Source organism: Oncorhynchus kisutch, linkage group LG19, assembly GCF_002021735.2.
Source record: "Oncorhynchus kisutch isolate 150728-3 linkage group LG19, Okis_V2, whole genome shotgun sequence".
NCBI lineage: Eukaryota > Metazoa > Chordata > Actinopteri > Salmoniformes > Salmonidae > Oncorhynchus > Oncorhynchus kisutch.
Genome location: NC_034192.2, coordinates 38534553 through 38556108, shown reverse-complemented (window position 1 = coordinate 38556108; position 21556 = coordinate 38534553). Strand labels below are relative to the sequence as shown.

Here is a 21556-nt window from a genome sequence, read left to right as displayed (position 1 = left end):
ACTCACACTCACTAGCACTCACTCACGAGTTCCAAATTGCGTCTGGAAGCAACGTCCGCACAATAACTGTTCGTTGGGAGATTCATGAAAAGGGTCGCTATGGCTGAGCATGCTCAAAGCCAAGCGTCGATTGGAGTGGTTTAAAGCTCGCCGCCATTGGACTCTGGAGCAGTGGAAACGTGTTCTCTGAGATGATGAATCTCGCTTCATAATCTGGCAGTACGACAGACAAATCTGGGTTTGGCGGATGCCAGGAGAATGCTACCCCCCCTATGCATAGTGCCAACTGTAATGTTTGGTGGAGGAGCAATGGTCTGGGGCTGTTTTTCATGGTTTGGGCTAGACCCCTTAGTTCCAGTGAAGGGAAATCTTAATGCTGCAGCATACAATTACATTCTAGACTATTCTGTGCTTCCAACTTTGTGGCAACAGTTTGGGGAAGTTGATTTCCTGTTTCAGCATGACAATGCCCCCATGCACAAAGCGAGGTCCATACAGAAATGGTTTGTTGAAATCGGTGTGGAAGAACTTTACTGGCCTGCACAGAATACGTTTAATTAACGATTGGACCTTAACTTCATCTAACACATTTGGGATGAATTGGAATGCTGACTGCGAGTCAGGCCTAATTGCCCAACATCAGTGCCCGACCTCACTAATGCTCTTGTGGCTGAATGGAAGCAAGTCCCCACAGCAATGTTCCAACATCTAGTGGAAAGCATTCCCAGAAGATTGGAGGCTGTTATAGCAGCAAAGGGGGAACCAATTCCACATTAATGACCATGATTTTGGAATGAGATATTCGATGAGCAGGTGTCCACATACGTTTGGTCATGTAGTGTAAATCACAACATTCATCTGCATTTCCTGCTGCACAGAAAAATTCTCAGCAACAACAGAGTGATCAAATGTTTCGTGAAATTCAATCAAATCAAAATCAAATCAAATGTATTTATATAGCCCTTCTTACATCAGCTGATATCTCAAAGTGCTGTACAGAAACCCAGCCTAAAACCCCAAACAGCAAGCAATGCAGGTGTAGAAGCACGGTGGCTAGGAAAAACTCCCTAGAAAGGCCAAAACCTAGGAAGAAACCTAGAGAGGAACCAGGCTATGAGGGGTGGCCAGTGCTCTTCTGGCTGTGCCTGGTGGAGATTATAACAGAACATTGCCCAGATGTTCAAATGTTCATAAATGACCAGCAAGGTCAAATAATAATAATCACAGTAGTTGTTGAGGGTGCAACAGGTCAGCACCTCAGGAGTAAATGTCAGTTGACAGGAGAAATACTCCAACCCAATCCACTGAACACATCTGAAACATATTGAAAGTGTGATCTTGTAAGAAAGACCTCAGGGCCATTTATAAGCACCTTATTACACAGTAATAATAAAAAATCCCAACTTCAAAAATATTGCTCTATTTGTCAGTAACATTCTACGTTACTGTACATTTTAGCACATAAGCACTTTGACTTTTGAGATCCTTCTGTAGCTTATAAGCAATGTGCTACATCTCAGGCTTCAAATGTAGGTTGACTGTAATGGCATTTCAGAAATCTAACATTAGGCCTACAGCAAAGAAACTTATTCTGACAAGATTCTCCTCATGTCTTGCCCAAAAACCAACATTTATTTCATTGTGATTTTCATTGTGATTCCCCAATTTTCTAAACCCTTATATGTTTTTTTTCTGAGAGTTTCACTCAGAATTTCGCGGAATTCTAAAATATATGAAAAATTTATCACAATAATTGTTTCTTCGAAATGAATTGGGAGCTCGATACAATGGTGTCTATTCGTCTACTCTCATTCAACCCTCCTCCCCCTCGACTAACCCTCCTCCCCCTCGACTAATCAGCGCATGCTCAGCAAAGCTCCAAGAGGTGTTTCGGCCTGTTTCGGGATTGGCCGGACATTTTCGCCTCTTTGTTTTACTGATAGTGGATTTAAATCGGATTCAACCCAATGTCCAGCGGACTGTACTGTTCCTAAACAGGTTAGTTCTTTTGACTTGAAGGATTTTAGGCGTATTAATGCATTAGTGCGTCTATTGGTGATTTATGGCTGCGATTTGTATTGTTCTTATTCATTTTTGTCTGTGCCTTTTCCGCTTGGTGGTATGGGCATGCTATACGTGTTGTTTTATGTGCCTATGTGGTAGTGTATGGCGGCGCCGGGCCCTGCAGTTAGACACCGGGATCCTTTTCAAGGAAAAGTACATTAGAAGGGAGGGTGTGGATAGCAGTGAAGCTCTCTTTTTGTTCTATACGACGGGAGCTCTCGTAGACGCTCACATGTCTCCCATAATATTTGTGTTGTTTGGAGCGACAAACCAATCTTTCCCATTGCCTGGAATGTTCTTGAAAAACCATGGTCCACCATTAACCCTTTCGGGCTTCGAAAGTTCGGTGTTAATGCACGAGGGTGTAGTTGTAGCCACCTGATTAAATCTAGACAAAAGAGAGTTTATGATTTTTGGGGGCTATTTCGCCCCCATCTAACTGTATGGAACTGTGACATTGTGGGATTTTGGTGAAGGGCCGAGCCAACAAGTCTCTCTCTTTTGGTAGCTAGATTGATGTCTTGTAATAAGGGACAGCAATATGTCAATTGCTCCGAGGTACAAGCCACAATAGCCAAGTGGCTATACAAGCTAAACTTAGGTGGGTTTTCCTGGCTTCAGCCTATGTAGGGATTCAATGTTTTTTTTTACTGTTACAACAATAAATCACAAAGGCAGGCAGGCACAAAGATCCTCAACTTTCATTGTATAATTAACTACTTAGCATATTACTAGCCAATATTCTCTATGTTACTTAACCTGTAAATCATAAATATATCTCAACATGAACAGCTTCTTCATTCCTGGTTGACATAGGTTATGCAAATGTGGTAATCAGGGAAGAATTGCAGAGAGCCATTCATTGGCTATGTTGAGTGTTGTTGATCAGGATCTCTAGTCCACTCAATCAATGAGACAGTATCATTAGAGCAATAAAGAAAGCTGTATTTCTCTTCATAACAGCCTTTGTTATGAACAGGCTTATCTAACAAATCCACTCACACTTTACAAAGAAACACAGTAGCCATACAAACATTCCACATGAAGGTGTTGATTGCCCCTCCACGGTGGTGTAAATACTGGCCATTAGGCTGCAGCTTCGTGTTGTTCTCTCTGTCCATGATGTTATGGCTCGTATGTCCAGCAGTGTATAGAATAGCCCATGTGTAAAGTTGCTCCTATACCCGTGGTAACACTGTAATTAGCCTACTATGACATCAACCTCGTTGTTACTTTGTAGTTATTACATTGTAATGAGGTTGAGGGGTTTTGGTAATTATACAAGGGTCTACCACCTAAATACATTATAAGGAAATGCCAAATTCCAAATAATTTGGGGAATCCACCAACATTTTGGGATTAGGGTCCGTTCCATGAAGTTCTATTCCATACCAAATTCTTTGTCAAGGTGTGTTGACTGTTAATGAGAATCCCAATCAGTGACCAGCAGAGCAAAACAACAGATGAACCATAAACCAGACATCACCCTCTTGAACCATATCTCACTACACCCCTTCTTGAAATTATGTCAGCATATACAGACACAAGAAAATGGTAACACACATTGTTGTTATAGACCTGGTGAATGACAAGGCCTATTCATTTTGTGAATAAAACTAGACCTGTGTTGGCCTGTCACTTTTTCTACACTCGTGAGGGGATTAGGATTACACCCGTAGAGGGGATTAGGATTACACCCGTAGAGGGAAGTAGGTCCTAACTGTAACAGTTTACTTCCCTGACTGTTGCTGTTGTATGTCAACATTAGGGCCCGGGACGATACCAGTATCGCGATACTCGTTAGTATCGCAGCAAGGAAACAAAACACAAAGCAGATTTAACTTCTTTATGAAACAGCCCTAATGTTGGAAACAAACATCATTGTGCTTTCATCCAGAGTCACATTTATTTATTTTCCAAGTTAAAGCACACAATATTTTACATCCAGTAGGTTTTTAAAGGACTGAAGAGTTAGGTCTGCTTTGTGTTTTCATTTTTGCAATGGAAAAAATATTGCAATACTGGTATTGTCACAGCCTTAGAAACATATCGAAAACTGGTTCACACAACAGGTTATGTAAGTAAATTCAGTGGTTTGACACACACACGTGGTTTGACATACAGTGCCTTTGGAAAGTATTCAGACACCTTGACCTTTTCCACATTTTGTTAAATTACAGCCTTATTCTAAAACTGGTTTAATAGTTTTTTTTGCTCATCAATCTACACACAATACCCCATAATGACAAAGCAAAAACAGTTAAAAAATATATTTAGCTAATTTATTGGGTGGAAAAATTGAAATATCAGCTTTCAGACCCTTTACTCAGTACTTTGTTGAAGCACCTTTGACAGCGATTACAGACTTGATTCTTCTTGGATATGATGCTACAAGCTTGGCACACCTGTATTTGTGGAGTTTCTTAAATTATTCTCTGCAGATCCTCTCAAGCTCTGTCAAGTTGGATGGGGAACGTAGCTGCACAGCTATTTTCAGGTCTCTTCAGAGATGTTAGATCTTGTTCAAGTCTGGGCTCTGGCTGGGCCACTCAAGGACATTCAGAGACTTGTCACGAAGCCACTCCTACATTGTCTTGGCTGTGTGCTTAGGATCGTTGTCCTGTTGGAAGGTGAACCTTCTCCCCAGTCTGAAGTCCTGAGTGCTCTGGAGCAGGTTTTCATCAAGGATTTCTCAGTACTTTGCTTCGTTCATCTTTGCCTCAATCCGGACTAGTTTCCCAGTCCCTGCTGCTGAAAAACATCCCCACTACATGATTCTGCCACCAACATGCTTCACTGTAGGGAAGGTGCCAGGCCAAAGATTTCAATCTTGGTTTCATCAGACCAGGGAATCTTGTTTCTCATGGTCTGAGATTCTTTAGGTGCCTTTCGGAAAACTCCAAGAGGGCTGTCATGTGCCTTTTACTGAGGAGTGGCTTCCGTCTGGCCACTCTACCAAACAGGCCTGATTGGTGGAGTGGTGTGGAGATGGTTGTCCTTCTGGAAGGTTCTCCCACCTCCACAGAGAAACTCTGGAGCTCTGTCAGAGTGACCATTGGGTTCTTGGTCACCTCCCTAACCAAGGCCCTTCTCCCTGACTGTTCAGTTTGGTCTGGCGGCCAGCTCTAGGAAGAGTCTAGGTGGTTCCAAACTTCTTCCATTTAAGAATGATGGCCACTGTGTTCTTGGGGACCTTCAATGCTGCAGAAATGTTTTGGTACCCTTCCCCAAATCTATGCCTCGACACAATCCTGTCTATGGACAATTCCTTCAACCTCATGGCTTGATCAAAGGAACAACTACTGATTTTATATCCACTGGCTGTTACTTACTAAGTTTGACAGATGGACCTATAGCCTGTTAGGCCATATTCCAAGGCTTGTGGAAACACTATCATTCATGCATTTAGCTACATCTCTGAATTCTAGCTTACTGATGGGCACTGGACTGAATCCAGATACACTTGTCAATTCAGCCAATTTGAGATTGGTAATGTGAAGGCTGTGTGAAGCAATTCAAGTAACCCAATCCCAAATCAAACACTAGACCCTACGTCCTATGGTCTTCTGGACGTCTGAGAGGAATACATGTTCAGTGTGTCACTTTAACTTGTTACCACACTATTGCCAAGTTATTCCCACTTTAGTCTGTGTTGCAATGTAAAGTCCTCCCTTAATTTCAATAACAAATACGATTTATTTGAGAAACATCTGTGACAAACGTGTGGGGCAACGGCTAGTCTACCAAATTCAGACTCAATGACGATTCAACTGTGTGTTAGCTTTCAGACGGGCTAAATTGTTCAAATTGGATGTTTCGGCTGTGTTCATGAACCGAATAGGTTGTGACTTGCTTATATAGTGCCGGTTCCAATTTCTAATGGTGTAATGTCTGTATTGAAGGTTCCGTTTTAAGATGTGTTAGTTTACAACAGCCTTTTTGTGGAGGTGTTGAAGTCTGACGTTTAACATAGCTCTGTTTTTTTTAACAATGGCAAGAGGACTGCACAAAATCATTACAGTGTTGACATACAACGCATTTCTTTGTTTCCTTCTCTCGAGAAGGATTATATAGAACCTTCAAATGGCTGCTTTCTACTCTCTCTCATTGTTCTCATAGCTTCAAACTCTTTATCCACAGTCAAGCACCCTGTGTCATCACACTTGCACTGCTGCCCCCATTTAGGGTGAAGTGACCTAAAGCGAACTCTCAGGTGCCAGACTCTATAGCAAGTTATTACTTTACTCGTGGGTCAGTGGTGTCATTCCCCTGTGGGTCAGTAGAGAGGGCACTTGGACCTAAGGAGGCTGACTGACACTCTGACAGGTTGAATTCAGCGGGATCATGCCTGGCATGTACTTTACTAATTAAAACGAAGGCCATGGCAGCCGAAACACAACTGTTTTATACTTGAAGTCACAAAAATGAAAGTTGTCTTTATCAAATTATTTATGGCTGCATCACCAAATTGGAGATTGTTGATGCACTGTCCACCTACAACCAAGCCTATACCAGTTCAAAAGGCACAGCAAACACACCTTGAAATTAACTGATGAACAATCACACATCCATTCATGTGTTTCAAGAAAATTATTTATTTAGGATACATTAATGCTGAAGGGCCATAGCCTTCCATTAGCTTAAATAATACTATCTGGCCTCGTCAAGTGTATCTGAACATAGAGCCTTATCTGGAACACTAGCCATGGTTTAGTTTGTGTCATGCCAGACAATCTTTGAAGTAACAATTGGTTTAGGATACACTTCATAAGTGGAAATATACCCCCCCCCCCATCCTCTTTGCCATGCACTGTGCCATGGAATCTAGGGCATTCATACACATGTTTTCAACATGCAGATTCCACAGCATATATTTTAGTTTAAAAATACAAACTTTACTTCAGGTCAAAACTCGAAGGTTGACATTGTTTTCTCGTTAACGCAAAAGTGAAAACAGAGAGCTGCGTTATAGACTGAAAATGTAGGCCTAGGCATGAATTCTACTATACTGACAACTTCGACATCCTCTACAAGACACATTTAAACAAAAATTGCCTAGTGCAGGGATCATCAACTAGATTCAGCTGCAGGCCGATGTTTTTTTTCTTAAGCGGAGGGAAAATTGACCACAAGAAGCCCAAACAGCTATAATATGGAACTAAAACATAATAATTTAAAACCTAGCTTACATTTATATACAATCACGTGTCTCTCCATTATGCGTCGGAATACTTGCAGCTGTATTCCTGGTGTTCTTACAGTCTTTCATGTCCAACAATGAAAATTAGAACAAAAAAAAACGCATAAAACCCCCGCGGCCCGTCAGTTGGGGAATCCTGCCCAAGTACCCCAGAAGAGGGCCCTGGCTATCGAGCAATTTGATTCAAGGCAAACCCAACCACTAGATCAAAGTTCTCTTATTTTTATATATTTATATACAGTGCTTTCAGAAAGTATTCAGATCCCTTGAGTTTTTCCACATTTTGTTACATTACAGCCTTATTCTAGAATTGATTAAATAAAAACAGATACTTATTTACATAAGTATTCAGACCCTTTGCTATGAGACTCGAAATTGAGCTCAGGTGCATCCTGTTACCATTGATCATCCTTGAGATGTTTCCACAACTTCATCAGAGTCCACCCGTGGAAAAATTAATTGTTTGGACTTGATTTGGAAAGGTACACACCTGTCTATATAAGGTACCACAGCTGACAGTGCATGTCAGAGCAAAAACCAAGCCATGAGGTTGAAGGAATTGCTCGTAGAGCTCCAAGACAGGATTGTGTTGAGGCACAGATCTGGGGAAGGGTACCAAAACATTTTTGCAGCATTGAAGGTTCCCAAGAACACAGTGGCCTCCATCATTCTTAAATGGAAGTTTGAAACCACCAAGTCTCTTCCTAGAGCTGTCCGTCCGGCCAAACTGAGCAATCGGGGGAGAAGGGCCTTGGTCAGGGAGGTGACCAAGAACCCGATGGTCACTCTGACAGAGCTCGAGAGTTCCTCTGTGGAGATGGGAGAACCTTCCAGAAGGACAACCAATCCCCCAATCAGGCCTATATGGTAGAGTAGCCAGAGGGAAGCAACTCCTCAGTAAAAGGCACATGACAGCCCATTTGGAGTTTTACGAAAGGCACCTAAAGATTCTTTGACCATGAGAAACAGGATTCTCTGGTCTGATGAAACCAAGATCAAGGGGTATGAATACTTTCCGAAGGCATTGTGTGTGTGTGTGTATATATATATATATCCTTCAGGTGTATATATATATATATATTATTTGTTGTTGTATTTTACCCCCTTTTTCTCACCAATTTCGATCTTGCCTCATCGCTGCAACTCCCCTATGGTCTCGGGAGGCGAAGGTCGAGTCAGGCGTCCTCTGAAACATGACTCGCCAAACCGCGCTACTTAACCACCGTCCGCTTAACCCGGAAGCCAGCCGCACCAATGTGTCGGAGGAAACACCTATAGGACTCCTAATCAAGGCCGGTTGTGATACAGCCTGGGATCTAACCCAGGTCTGTAGTGACGCCTCTAGCACTGCAATGCAGTTCCTTAGACCTCTTTGCCACTCGGGAGGCCCCCAAAGTTCTCTTAAACATAGTTTTTAGCTGATGGTCTGTGCTACTGAGTTAATGAAAGAAAACAACATGGCTTGTTTGTTCCTTATTCCCTCCCCCTGTATCACTCCTGTTGCAGTAGTTTGATCAAATCAAATGTTATTGGTCACATACACATGGTTAGCAGATGTTAGTGCGAGTGCAGCGAAATGCTTGTGCTTCTAGTTCTGACCGTGCAGTAATATCTAACAAGTAATCTAACAATTTCACAACAACTACCTTATACACACAAGTGTAAAAGAAGGAATAAGAATATGTACATATAAATATATGAATGTGCTATGGCCGAACAGCATAGGCAAGATGCAGCAGATGGTATAGAGTACAGTATATACATATGAGATGAGTAATGTAGGGTATGTAAACATGATATAAAGTGGCATTGTTTAAAGTGACTTGTGAAACATTTATTACATCCAATTTTGAATTATTAAAGTGGCTAGAGATTTGAGGCAGTATGTTGGCAGCAGCCACTCAATGTTAGTGATGGCTGTTTAACAGTCTAATGGCCTTGAGATAGAAGCTGTTTTTCAGTCTCTCGGTCTGAGCTTTGATGCACCTGTACTGACCTCGCCTTCTGGATGATAGCGGGGTGAACAGGCAGTGGCTCGGGTGGTTGTTGTCCTTGATGATCTCTTTGGCCTTCCTGTGACATTGGTGGTGTAGGTGTCCTGGAGTGCAGGTAGTTTGCCCCCGGTGATGCGTTGTGCAGACCTCACTTCCCTCTGGAGAGTTTTACGGTTGTGGGCGGTGCAGTTTCCATACCAGGCGGTGATACAGCCCAACAGGATGCTCTCGATTGTGCATCTGTAAAAGTTTGTGAGTGTTTTTGGTGACAATCCAAATTTCTTCAGCCTCCTGAGGTTGAAGAGGCGGTGTTGCAGAGGCGCTCTTCACCACGCTGTCTGTGTGAGGGGACCATTTCAGTTTGTCCGTGATGTGTATGTCGAGGAACTTAACTTTACATCTTCTCCACTACTGTCCCATTGATGTGGATAGGGGGGTGCTCCCTCTGCTATTTCCTGAAGTCCACGATCATCTCCTTTGTTTTGTTGATGTTGAGTGTGAGGTTATTTTCCTGACACCACCCTCCGAGGACCCTCACCTCCTCCCTGTAGTCCGTCTCGTCGCCATTGTTGGTAATCAAGCCTACCACTGTAGTGTCGTCTGCAAACTTGATGATTGAGTTGGAGGCGTGCATGGCCACGCAGTCATGGGTGAACAGAGAGTACAGGAGAGGGCTGAGAATGCACCCTTGTGGGGCCCCATTGTTGAGGATCATCCATCGGGGTGGAGATGTTGTTTCCTACCCTCACCACCTGGGGGCGGCCCGTCAGAAAGTCCAGGACCCAGTTGCACAGGGCAGGGTCGAGACCCAGGGTCTCGAGCTTAATGACGAGTTTGGAGGCTACTATGGTGTTGAATACTGAGCTGTAATCGATGAACAACATTCTTACATAGTTATTCCTTTTATCCAGATGGGTTAGGGCAGTGTGCAGTGTGATTGCGATTGCGTCGTCTGTGTATCTATTGGGGCGGTAAGCAAATTGGAGTGGGTCTAGGGTGTCAGGTAGATATGATCCTTGACTAGTCTCCCAAAGCACTTCATGATGACGGAAGTGAGTGCTACGGGATAGTCGTTTAGCTTAGTTACCTTAGCTTTCTTGGGAACAGGAACAATGGTGTCCCTCTTGAAGCATGTGGGAATAGCAGACTGGGATAGGGATTGATTGAATATGTCCGTAAACACACCAGCCAACTGGTCTGCGCATGCTCTGAGGACACGGCTGGGGATGCCGTCTGGGCCTGCAGCCTTGCGAGGGTTAACACGTTAGCTGCGGTGAAGGAGAGCACACAGGTTTTGGTAGCGGGCCGCGTCAATGGCACTGTATTTTCCTCAAAGTGAGTTATGAAGTTGTTTAGTTTGTCTGGGAGCAAGACATCTGTGTCCGCGACGGGGCTGGTTTTCTTTTTGTAATCCGTGATTGACAGTAGAGCCAGCCACATACGCCTCGTGTCTGAATCGTTGAATTGCAACTGTACTTTGTCTCCATACTGATGCTTAGCTTGTTTGATTGCCTTGCGGAGGGAATAGCTACTCTGTTTGTATTTGGTCATGTTTCCGGTATCCTTGCCATGATTAAAAGCAGTGGCTTGTGCTTTCAGTTTTGCACGAATGCTCCCCTCAATCCTCGGTTTCTGGGTGTGGAAGGTTTTAATAGTCACCGTGGGTACAACATCACCGATGCACTTGCTAATAAACTCGCTCACCGAATCAGCGTATACATCATTTGTTGTCTGAGGCTATCTGGAACATATCCCATTCCATGTGATTGCTTCAATCTTGAAGCATGGAATCAGATTGGTCTGACCAGCATTGAAAAGACCTGAGCATGGGTGTTTCCTGTTTTAGTTTCTGTCTATAGGCTGGGACCAACAAAATGGAGTCGTGGTCAGATTTGCCGAAAGGAGGGCGTATGTGTCACGGAAGTTAGAGTAGCAATGATCCAGAATTTTGCCAGCCCGGGTCGAGCATTCGATATGCTGATAAAATTTAGGGAGCCTTGTTTTAAGATTAGCCTTGTTAAAAATTCCCAGCTACAAAAAATGCAGCCTCAGCATATGTGGTTTCCAGTTTACATAGAGTCCAATGAAGTTCTTTTAGGGCCGTCGAGGTGTCTGCTTGGGGGGGATATACACGGCTGTGATTATAATCGAAGAGAATTCTCTTGGTGGATAATGCGGTCGGCGTTTGATTGTAAGGAATTCTAGGTCAGGTGAACAAAAGGACTTTAGTTCCTGTATGTTGTTATGATCACACCACGACTCGTTAATCATAAGGCATACAATACACCCACGCCCTTCTTACCAGAGAGATGTTTGTTTTTGTCGGTGCGATGCGTGAAGAAACCGGGTGGTTGTACCGACTCTGATAACGTATCCCGAGTGAGCCATGTTTCCATGAAACAGAGAATATTACAATCTCTGATGTCTCTCTGGAAGGCAACCCTTGCTCGAATTTTGTCTACCTAGTATACTCGTGGGCGGTGTGCCCGTCTACGGAGCCTGACCAGAAGACCGCTCCGTCTGCCCTTTCTGCGGCGCCGTTTTTTTGGGTCACCTACTGGGATCCGATCCATTGTCCTGGGTGGTGGTCCAAACAGAGGATCCACTTCGGGAAAGTCGTATTCCGGGTCGTAATGTTGGTAAGTTGACGTTGCTCATATATCCAATAGTTCCTCCCGGCTGTACGTATTAAGACTTAAGATTTCCTGGGGAAACAGTGTAAGAAATATTAAATAAAAATACAAAATACTGCATAGTTTCCTAAGAACGAAGTGTTCATCATCATGATGATGATGATAGGGTTTCGTCTCCTTGATAATGTCTGTGTATCTCCTTGATTATGTCTGTGTTCTATGCGCTACCCGAGATGGGTTCCATTTTGTCAAACTACAGCAAAGGCCTAACTGTACTACATAAAAGAAGGCCTTCTGGCATCCCATGACGTTAGTGCAGCTTGCTTCACTTTTGATCACTTGTATTGTCTGTCTGTCCCTACTGCCACCAACTCTCATTCACGCGTCAGTCAAGACCTTCAGAGTATTTAGAAGGGTAGAATAAACAGTGTGTGTGTGTGTGTACCCGTGTGTGTGTGTGTGTGTGTACGCGTGTGTGTGTACGCGCGTGTGTGTACGCATGTGTGTGTACCCGTGTGTGTGTGTACGTACACACGCGAATGCACGTGTGTGGTGTGTGTGTTTTTGAAGTGAATCCAATGCATCCTGGCTCTCTCTGTTGAAACAGGCCTCAGTGTCCGACTCTCAGGCTGGCACCCAGTCTACACTGGACCCAAACACTCCACTGCCCACAGGCTGCCAACAGGGGCTCTTTGTGATGCCAAAGTGTGTGTGTGTCTGTTTCTGTGTGTATGCCATCATCAGCATTGACACACAACCCATCAATGACTGGATGTGTGTACGCGTGTGTTTGTGTAGACCTACAGGCTTAGCCTTTATTTATTTCTGAGAAATACATCTCTAGTATTGTATGTGTGTGTGTGTGTGTGTGTGTGTGTGTGTGTGTGTGTGTGTGTGTGTGTGTGTGTGTGTGTCATTCCGAATGAGCATGGTCTGCACCAGGCAAGGCTTTATGAGGTTCCTATTAACTTAGATATGACACATGATCCACCCTGTCGGCTCTCCTCAGGGTCAAGTCAGGGCACTTTGATTGAACTCTTCAAGCTCTTGTACCCTGAAATGAACTGTCTCTAGGGTAAATCCATTAGAATTCAAAAACTTTTTGACAGCACCCCGTTTGATTTTAAACAAAACCTTCCATACATATTTGCCCATTGTAGAAGAGGTCAGAAAGTGACTTTTTGGACCCGAAAGAACAAAACATTCACGAGATAGAGGTGCTCAACGTTTTGCAAACCCCACCCTACCATGAGACATCCATGTCTTCATCACTGGAAGAGATTGAGATATGAGACGGTTGAGACTGGTATCATTTGAAAGGTGACAAACAGCGCTGTCAAACTATTGTATCATTTCTGGGATTTAAAATAAAATATAAAACAATCCATACTTTTTTAACCTTTTAACATCAATTATCTAAAAACGGTAGGCATGACCAGGGATGTTCTTTTGATAAGTGTGTGAATTAGACAATTTTATTGTCCTGCTAAGCATTCAAAATATAATGAGTACTTATTGGTGTCCGGGAAAATGTATGGAGTAAAAAGTACATCATTTTCTTTAAGAATGTAGTGATGCGTCAGGGAAAATGTATGGAGTAAAAAGTACTTAATTCTCTTTAGGAATGGAGTTAAGTAAAGTAAAAGTAGTCAAAAATATAAATAGTCAAGTACAGATACTCCCCAAAACTACTTAAGTAGTACTTTCAAGTATTTTTACTTCAGTACTTTACATCACTGCAGACATGACCATACAGTGCCTTGCGAAAGTATTCGGCCCCCTTGAACTTTGCGACCTTTTGCCACATTTCAGGCTTCAAACATAAAGATATAAAACTGTATTTTTTTGTGAAGAATCAACAACAAGTGGGACACAATCATGAAGTGGAACAACATTTATTGGATATTTCAAACTTTTTTAACAAATCAAAAACTGAAAAATTGGGCGTGCAAAATTGTTCAGCCCCTTTACTTTCAGTGCAGCAAACTCTCTCCAGAAGTTCAGTGAGGATCTCTGAATGATCCAATGTTGACCTAAATGACTAATGATGATAAATACAATCCACCTGTGTGTAATCAAGTCTCCGTATAAATGCACCTGCACTGTGATAGTCTCAGAGGTCCGTTAAAAGCGCAGAGAGCATCATGAAGAACAAGGAACACACCAGGCAGGTCCAAGATGTACAGTTGTGAAGAAGTTTAAAGCCGGATTTGGATACAAAAAGATTTCCCAAGCTTTAAACATCCCAAGGAGCACTCTGCAAGCGATAATATTGAAATGGAAGGAGTATCAGACCACTGCAAATCTACCAAGACCTGGCCGTCCCTCTAAACTTTCAGCTCATACAAGGAGAAGACTGATCAGAGATGCAGCCAAGAGGCCCATGATCACTCTGGATGAACTGCAGAGATCTACAGCTGAGGTGGGAGACTCTGTCCATAGGACAACAATCAGTCGTATATTGCACAAATCTGGCCTTTATGGAAGAGTGGCAAGAAGAAAGCCATTTCTTAAAGATATCCATAAAAAGTGTTGTTTAAAGTTTGCCACAAGCCACCTGGGAGACACACCAAACATGTGGAAGAAGGTGCTCTGGTCAGATGAAACCAAAATTGAACTTTTTGGCAACAATGCAAAACGTTATGTTTGGTGTAAAAGCAACACAGCTCATCACCCTGAACACACCATCCCCACTGTCAAACATGGTGGTGGCAGCATCATGGTTTGGGCCTGCTTTTCTTCAGCAGGGACAGGGAAGATGGTTAAAATTGATGGGAAGATGGATGGAGCCAAATACAGGACCATTCTGGAAGAAAACCTGATGGAGTCTGCAAAAGACCTGAGACTGGGACGGAGATTTGTCTTCCAACAAGACAATGATCCAAAACATAAAGCAAAATCTACAATGGAATGGTTAAAAAATAAACATATCCAGGTGTTAGAATGGCCAAGTAAAAGTCCAGACCTGAATCCAATCGAGAATCTGTGGAAAGAACTGAAAACTGCTGTTCACAAATGCTCTCCATCCAACCTCACTGAGCTCAAGCTGTTTTGCAAGGAGGAATGGGAAAAAATGTCAGTCTCTCGATGTGCAAAACTGATAGAGACATACCCCAAGCGACTTACAGCTGTAATCGCAGCAAAAGGTGGCGCTATAAAGTATTAACTTAAGGGGGCTGAATAATTTTGCACGCCCAATTTTTCAGTTTTTGATTTGCTAAAAAAGTTTGAAATATCCAATAAATGTCGTTCCACTTCATGATTGTGTCCCACTTGTTGTTGATTCTTCACAAAAAAATACAGTTTTATATCTTTATGTTTGAAGCCTGAAATGTGGCAAAAGGTCGCAAAGTTCAAGGGGGCCGAATACTTTCGCAAGGCACTGTATGTTGACATTCGATGGTGGGTGGACCGGCGGTCATCTTTGTGGTAGTAATTAGAAGGTAAAATTTCTATGAAATGTACCTTTCAATGGTGTACCAGTCAAATTGCAGTGGTCTGAAGGGAAAGTTCCATTCTATTCATTACATTTCTATGATTGAAATGACACCCACCTGTATTCAAGAACACGTTGTCTCTAAACTGATGGTTGGCACAACACAAAAACCTCAAATGATGTGAAATAGGGTCTAAGCTACAACAGAGTTGACGTGTTTTTAGATAATTGTCGTTAAAGATGTAAAACTGTCAATTTTGATAAATGTAAAAAATATTCAAGAAATAATATAATTGTTTGACCACACACTAAATGATATCAAACTCAACCGTTGATCTTTCCCAGTGATGAAGACATGGATGTCTCATGGTAGGGTGGGGTATGCAAAATGGGTCAACTTGAGCACCTATATCTCCTGAATGTTTTGGCATTCAGGTCCAACAAGTCCCTTTCTGACCACTTCTTCCATGGGCAAACATGTATGAAAAGATTTGTTTAAATCAAAAGTGATGCCGTCAAAAAGTGATAGATTTCAAATGGATTCACCCTCCATCCACCACTGCTAGCCTATTTCTGTTAGCAGGCAGTGTGGTCTCGTCCTCACTAGGCTAACTCTACGTAAAACCTCTCACCCAGATTCAAATTAGTTTTCTATTTGATTTATGTATTCTATCATTGTATCATATAGGCTATTCTATGAGACAGCATTTGACTTTAGCCACTCACTTTCATTGAATTTTCAGATGACACAAAATTGAAATCGAAGACTGATACGAGCTGCAAGTTGCGGTGCATTGAGCAGTTATGGTTTTACTCAATACTGCAATATGTGGATGTTCTCATCTTATAGATCAGGAACATTTATGTGACTATAATGTCTATAATGTAGTAGGCCTATATTGTGTGCATCAAAATGTCCAACAATGCTATACCTTTCCCTCACTATAACAGATCTGGCATGCTGTAACTCAACCCATCCTAGTATTCCTAGAAGTCAGCCGTCTTTCATGCTGCGGAACCTTTGAGGCCCTTTGACCCCAGACACAGATCTACAAAAACAAAGATCCTCATGTTGTAGCCAAGCAAAACAAGATATAAATGCTCCTTTACACTCCCGTCTCAGAATAAAGTAGACTGCTGTGACTGTTATCACAGTCTGTGTAAAGTACAGTGATGTTTTGTCATAAAATATCAATGTTCTCAGATTCATGATCTGGAGAAAAAAACAAAAAGAACCCATTATCTTACCTTGACTATCTTGACATTTTACTGTTACCCAACCAGAGATGGTTGGTCCTGCGTAGCTCATTCATTAGAGCATGGCTCTTGCAACACCAAGAGCCATGGGTTCAATTCCCACTGCGGGCACCCATACGGGAAATGTATGCACACATGACAGTTGCTTTGGATAAATGCGTCTGCTGAATGTCTATTATTAGATGGTATATAGTGTTGTAACAGACTTTGATGCAACCAGGAAATGCCCAAATTCAATCCATTACAGATAAAGGACAAAAACACAAAGGAATCACTCAGGATGTTTACACTGTGTGGTTTTGCCTCAAGATCCAATGACGTGACTTCCTTAGAGGAACCGCTTACGGAGTTTGTTTGTTTTATGCATTAGCACCTTAGATACAGCGTAAACATTCTGAATCAACCTGCAGTGTTTTCTTCTGAATCTGCAATTGAAAAGCTGTGGTGTGCTTGAAACACCATAGCACATCCGTCATGAGTCATCTCTACCACACCAATTTCTGGATAAGGGACCTATTGAAGCATCAATCACATTGCCTGTGTATTGAGGACCACATTAGTTATAGGCCCAGTTCACTCTGAGCAGTTTGGACAAGCATTCACTCTAGATTGACTTGTCAATGTGGTGTTCTCTGACATCCAGTGTCGTGTTGAATGACTGTGCCTCCATCAGGAACCTGCAGGTGTTGCGGTTCAACCAAACCTTCAGTACCTTCATTTATACATGGGAAGTTCATAGGATCATGTCAATTTGGGTGTCAAATAAAAGCTAAGAGTCTATATTTTTGAGAAATGAAGGCGTATCTACATTTTTCAGCCATTTTCCATCCATTAGGGAAAAGCAAAGGCTTCGTTATCTGGTCAAACAGATGGAAAAGGAGTCTTAGAAAACCTCAACCTGAATAAGTCTTAAAATGTATCAGAAATACATCAAATGACAATAAAGACCCCATGTCAAATAATATCAACAAGAAAGAGAAATTGTTTACATTCTGTAAGTTCAAGAATTGTTGCCTTGTAATTCTGTTATAAGTAAAGGTAGACCTACCAATTAGTTTGTGTTTTTAAAGATATCAAGTTTGTTTATGAATTATTAAGTGAATTACAGAAAAATCTGGAATCGAATTACTGCAAAGAAATTTGCTACAGTCATAGTAGTCACAAACCACTACTGTCCTCCCTTCCACTGCCATACTGTTATGTTCAGCTCATAACTATTTTCTTTGTCTTTCTGTTATCTGGTGGTCAAAGCAAGACTATGAAAACAGTCTGGACAACTTCTCCCTCTCACTTTTCTTCTCTCTCTCTCTCCAGTTAATGTCACCTCTCCCTGCTCTTCCTGACACCTACCACCTACCCTCTTTCCATTTACTGTAACCAGCAGCCGTACCCACTGAGCACCGGCTGACAATGGACATCCGTGGATGTTGAAAAGTGGTTGAAATTTGGTCAGTCTGCCCAGGCCGAACCAAATCCGAACCAATCATAGACGTCGAAGTTTGGACAGTACAGGACACTACACTTATAGTAGATCACAATAGAGAACAGTACAGTAAAGGAAAGTAGAGTACATTATAGTACTGTACAGTATAGTTCAGTACAGTAGAGAACACTAGAGCAGAGTACAGTATAATGTACTGAACTCTACTGTGCTGTGTTGTTCAGTGCTTTACTGTGCTCTACAGGGATGTCCAAACTTGTGAAACATAGACGTCTGTGATTGGTTCAGATTGTTTCAAATGTGGTCTTTTTTGGGAGTCCATTACAATAAATGTCAGTGTTTAGAATATGCAAAATAAATATGCAAAATAAGGATATTCCATATTACTACGTTCGTTTACCTATTCGGGATACATCACCATGAAGAGAATGACATTCATATCCAGAATGATGAATTTGTGTACAGTACAGATCAGGGACCCATGATGTAATTCCGTTACCGGGTGTAAATCCACTTCACCTACTGTAGATCAATAACCAAAATATTTATTTTTGCAAACTCAAGGTGTCTTTCTTTCAGCAGATGTTTTTGAATCTTAATTGGGAGAAGATATTTAACAGAGTTTCTGGAAAACTCGGTCACATAAAACACTTAGAGAGATTTTACAGTAATTCTGTTACCAAACTTTGCATTTGCACAGTTCTTCCAGTAAATGTGTTTTTGTGAAAGTCCTTGTGCATAGAATTGTATGGTTTGTTAAACTTTGAAATCAATGTTTTTTGTTTGGCGTACATTTTAAAACGAAAAATCTGAGTCAAAGCGTAATTCCGGGAACCGTGGAATTGCCCTTATGGTCTTATCAACTTAGAATTGTCCTAATGAAGCACTCTCGTTCAGTTGTCTCTGTAAGAGGCTTGGTCCGGAGTCGAACAGGTCTTGAGAAAAATGTCATTGAAAGCAAGTAGTAAATACAACCCAGTAGTAAACAAAACACAGGGTTACAACACTGGGTCATTTTGATACGGCAGGAGGTAAACACGTCCTGGGTCATTTTGATACGGCAGGAGGTAAACACGTCCTGGGTCATTTTGATACGGCAGGAGGTAAATACGTCCTGGTTCATTTTGATACGGCAGGAGGTAAACACGTCCTGGGTCATTTTGATACGGCAGGAGGTAAACACGCCCTGGGTCATTTTGATACGGAAGGGGGTAAACACGTTCTGGGTCATTTTGATACGGCAGGAGGTAAACACACCCTGGGTCATTTTGATACGGCAGGAGGTAGACACACCCTGGGTCATTTTGATACGGCAGGAGGTAGACAAGCCCTGGGTCATTTTGATACGGAAGGGGGTAAGCACGTTCTGGCTCATTTTGATACGGCAGGAGGTAAACACGTCCTGGGTCATTTTGATACGGCAGGAGGTAAACACGCCCTGGGTCATTTTGATACGGCAGGAGGTAAACACGCCCTGGGTCATTTTGATACGGCAGGAGGTAAACACGTCCTGGGTCATTTTGATACGGCAGGAGGTAAACACGCCCTGGGTCATTTTGATACGGCAGGAGTTAAACACACCCTGGGTCATTTTGATACAGCAGGAGGTAAACACATTCTGGGTCATTTTGATACGGCAGGAGGTAAACACGCCCTGGGTCATTTTGATACGGCAGGAGGTAAACACGTCCTGGGTCATTTTGATACGGCAGGAGGTAAACACGTCCTGGGTCATTTTGATACGGAAGGGGGTAAACACATCCTGGGTCATTTTGATACGGCAGGAGGTAAACACGTCCTGGGTCATTTTGATACGGCAGGAGGTAAACACGTCCTGGGTCATTTTGATATGGCCGGAGGTAAACACGCCCTGGGTCATTTCGATACGGCAGGAGGTAAACACGCCCTGGGTCATTTTGATATGGCAGGAGGTAAACACGTCCTGGGTCATTTTGATACGGAAAGAGGTAAACACACCCTGGGTCATTTTGATACGGAAGGGGGGTAAACACATCCTGGGTCATTTTGATACGGCAGGAGGTAAACACGTCCTGGGTCATTTTGATATGGCCGGAGGTAAACACGCCCTGGGTCATTTTGATACGGCAGGAGGTAAACACGCCCTGGGTCATTTTGATATGGCAGGAGGTATACACGTCCTGGGTCATTTTGATACGGAAAGAGGTAAACACGTCCTGGGTCATTTTGATACGGAAAGAGGTAAACACGTACTGGGTCATTTTGATACGGCAGGAGGTATACACGTCCTGGGTCATTTTGATACGGAAAGAGGTAAACACGTCCTGGGTCATTTTGATACGGAAAGAGGTAAACACGTCCTGGGTCATTTTGATACGGAAAGAGGTAAACACGTCCTGTCAACGCACTTGCAAGTGCTCTGCAACTGAATGCACTTGTTCAACCCTGACAGTCTGGCAACTGTTACAACAACTGTGTTACATGGTTTGGTGCGCAGCCCAGGTGATAGAGAACCCCTAATAGATGCTCAGCAGCCTTCCTTCACTCACCTCAATGGAATAAGTGGACTGATGCCATGGTCTGGTGAGCAGACAAAAGCACACAGGCAGACTTGTATTGTCCCAGACCAAGTAAAAGAGAATTCACATTTAAGATCAATAGGCTAGAAAAAGTGGTGGGAGTCCATCTCATGCCAAGTCAAATAGGTTTTTGGAGCTCACTACTCAAAGCGTTCTGGCTCAGAATGGGTAGTGAATCTCTAGGCCTCTGTCTAATAGAGTGACTAAGTACTGCAATACGTCAGTCCTCGTGTCATGTGGGGACACCACTTTTTCTCCTGGAAATATTAGGTCCAATGTTTATTTTTAGGCTTTACTGGATCTGAAGTTACTTTAAATATGGTTCTTATTTTGTTAAATTAATTCAGGGACGTCTCCACTCCATACAATGTTCTCATTGTGTAAATGTTGTTTCAATAGTCTGAGCACTTTCCCAGGTTCATTTCAGGTCTGTAGATCAGTGTCCCAAAGATGGTGGGTCACAGCCAACTCTTAAGCGGTTGCAGTTCAAGATAAGCCTGATATCAGGCAGATAAATTCTGTGCTCCAATATTTGTCTGATCTCAGTTTATTTCTTGATTGGGATAAGGCTAGAATGAGCCTCTCTAACTCCTGTCCTGGAGAGCTGCTGGGTGAGTACAGGCTTTTGTTCCCGTCCAGTGGTAACACATCGATATTCCAACACTGCTCTCCAGGATAGGAGTTGGAGGACCCTTGGCTAGAAACATTGTTTTATCCCATGGTACACGGGACATTGTGGGAACCACCACTGCTGTAGAACACAAAGAATTCTAACCGTGTTGTTGTCTTTCTGCGTTCTCTCCTAGCCACATGAAAGGGCATCCATGATGCGGAGCTAACACCACCTCGTGCCTGCAGGAAGAGACGTGGCTCTGCCAAATTATCCCCAGTCAACACATGGCGTCATTAGGGGTAAGCCAAGACAATCACCCTCCATGAATGGAGTTTCATGTCTCGGCCTCACTCTGCCTCT

General features: G+C 42.7%; 1 protein-coding gene across 1 annotated transcript in view; it reads left to right on the top strand.

Annotated features, from left to right (window-relative positions):
* The first annotated feature begins 1861 nt into the window (after positions 1-1861).
* The window catches only part of LOC109864801 (polycomb group RING finger protein 3), a 44419-nt gene continuing 24724 nt past the window's right edge, over positions 1862-21556 (top strand). The window contains exons 1-2 of the mRNA XM_020452755.2: positions 1862-1998; positions 21390-21495. Of these exons, the coding sequence (XP_020308344.1) occupies positions 21481-21495 (15 nt within the window). The 5' untranslated portion in view covers positions 1862-1998; positions 21390-21480. The remainder of the gene's footprint in view (positions 1999-21389; positions 21496-21556) is intronic.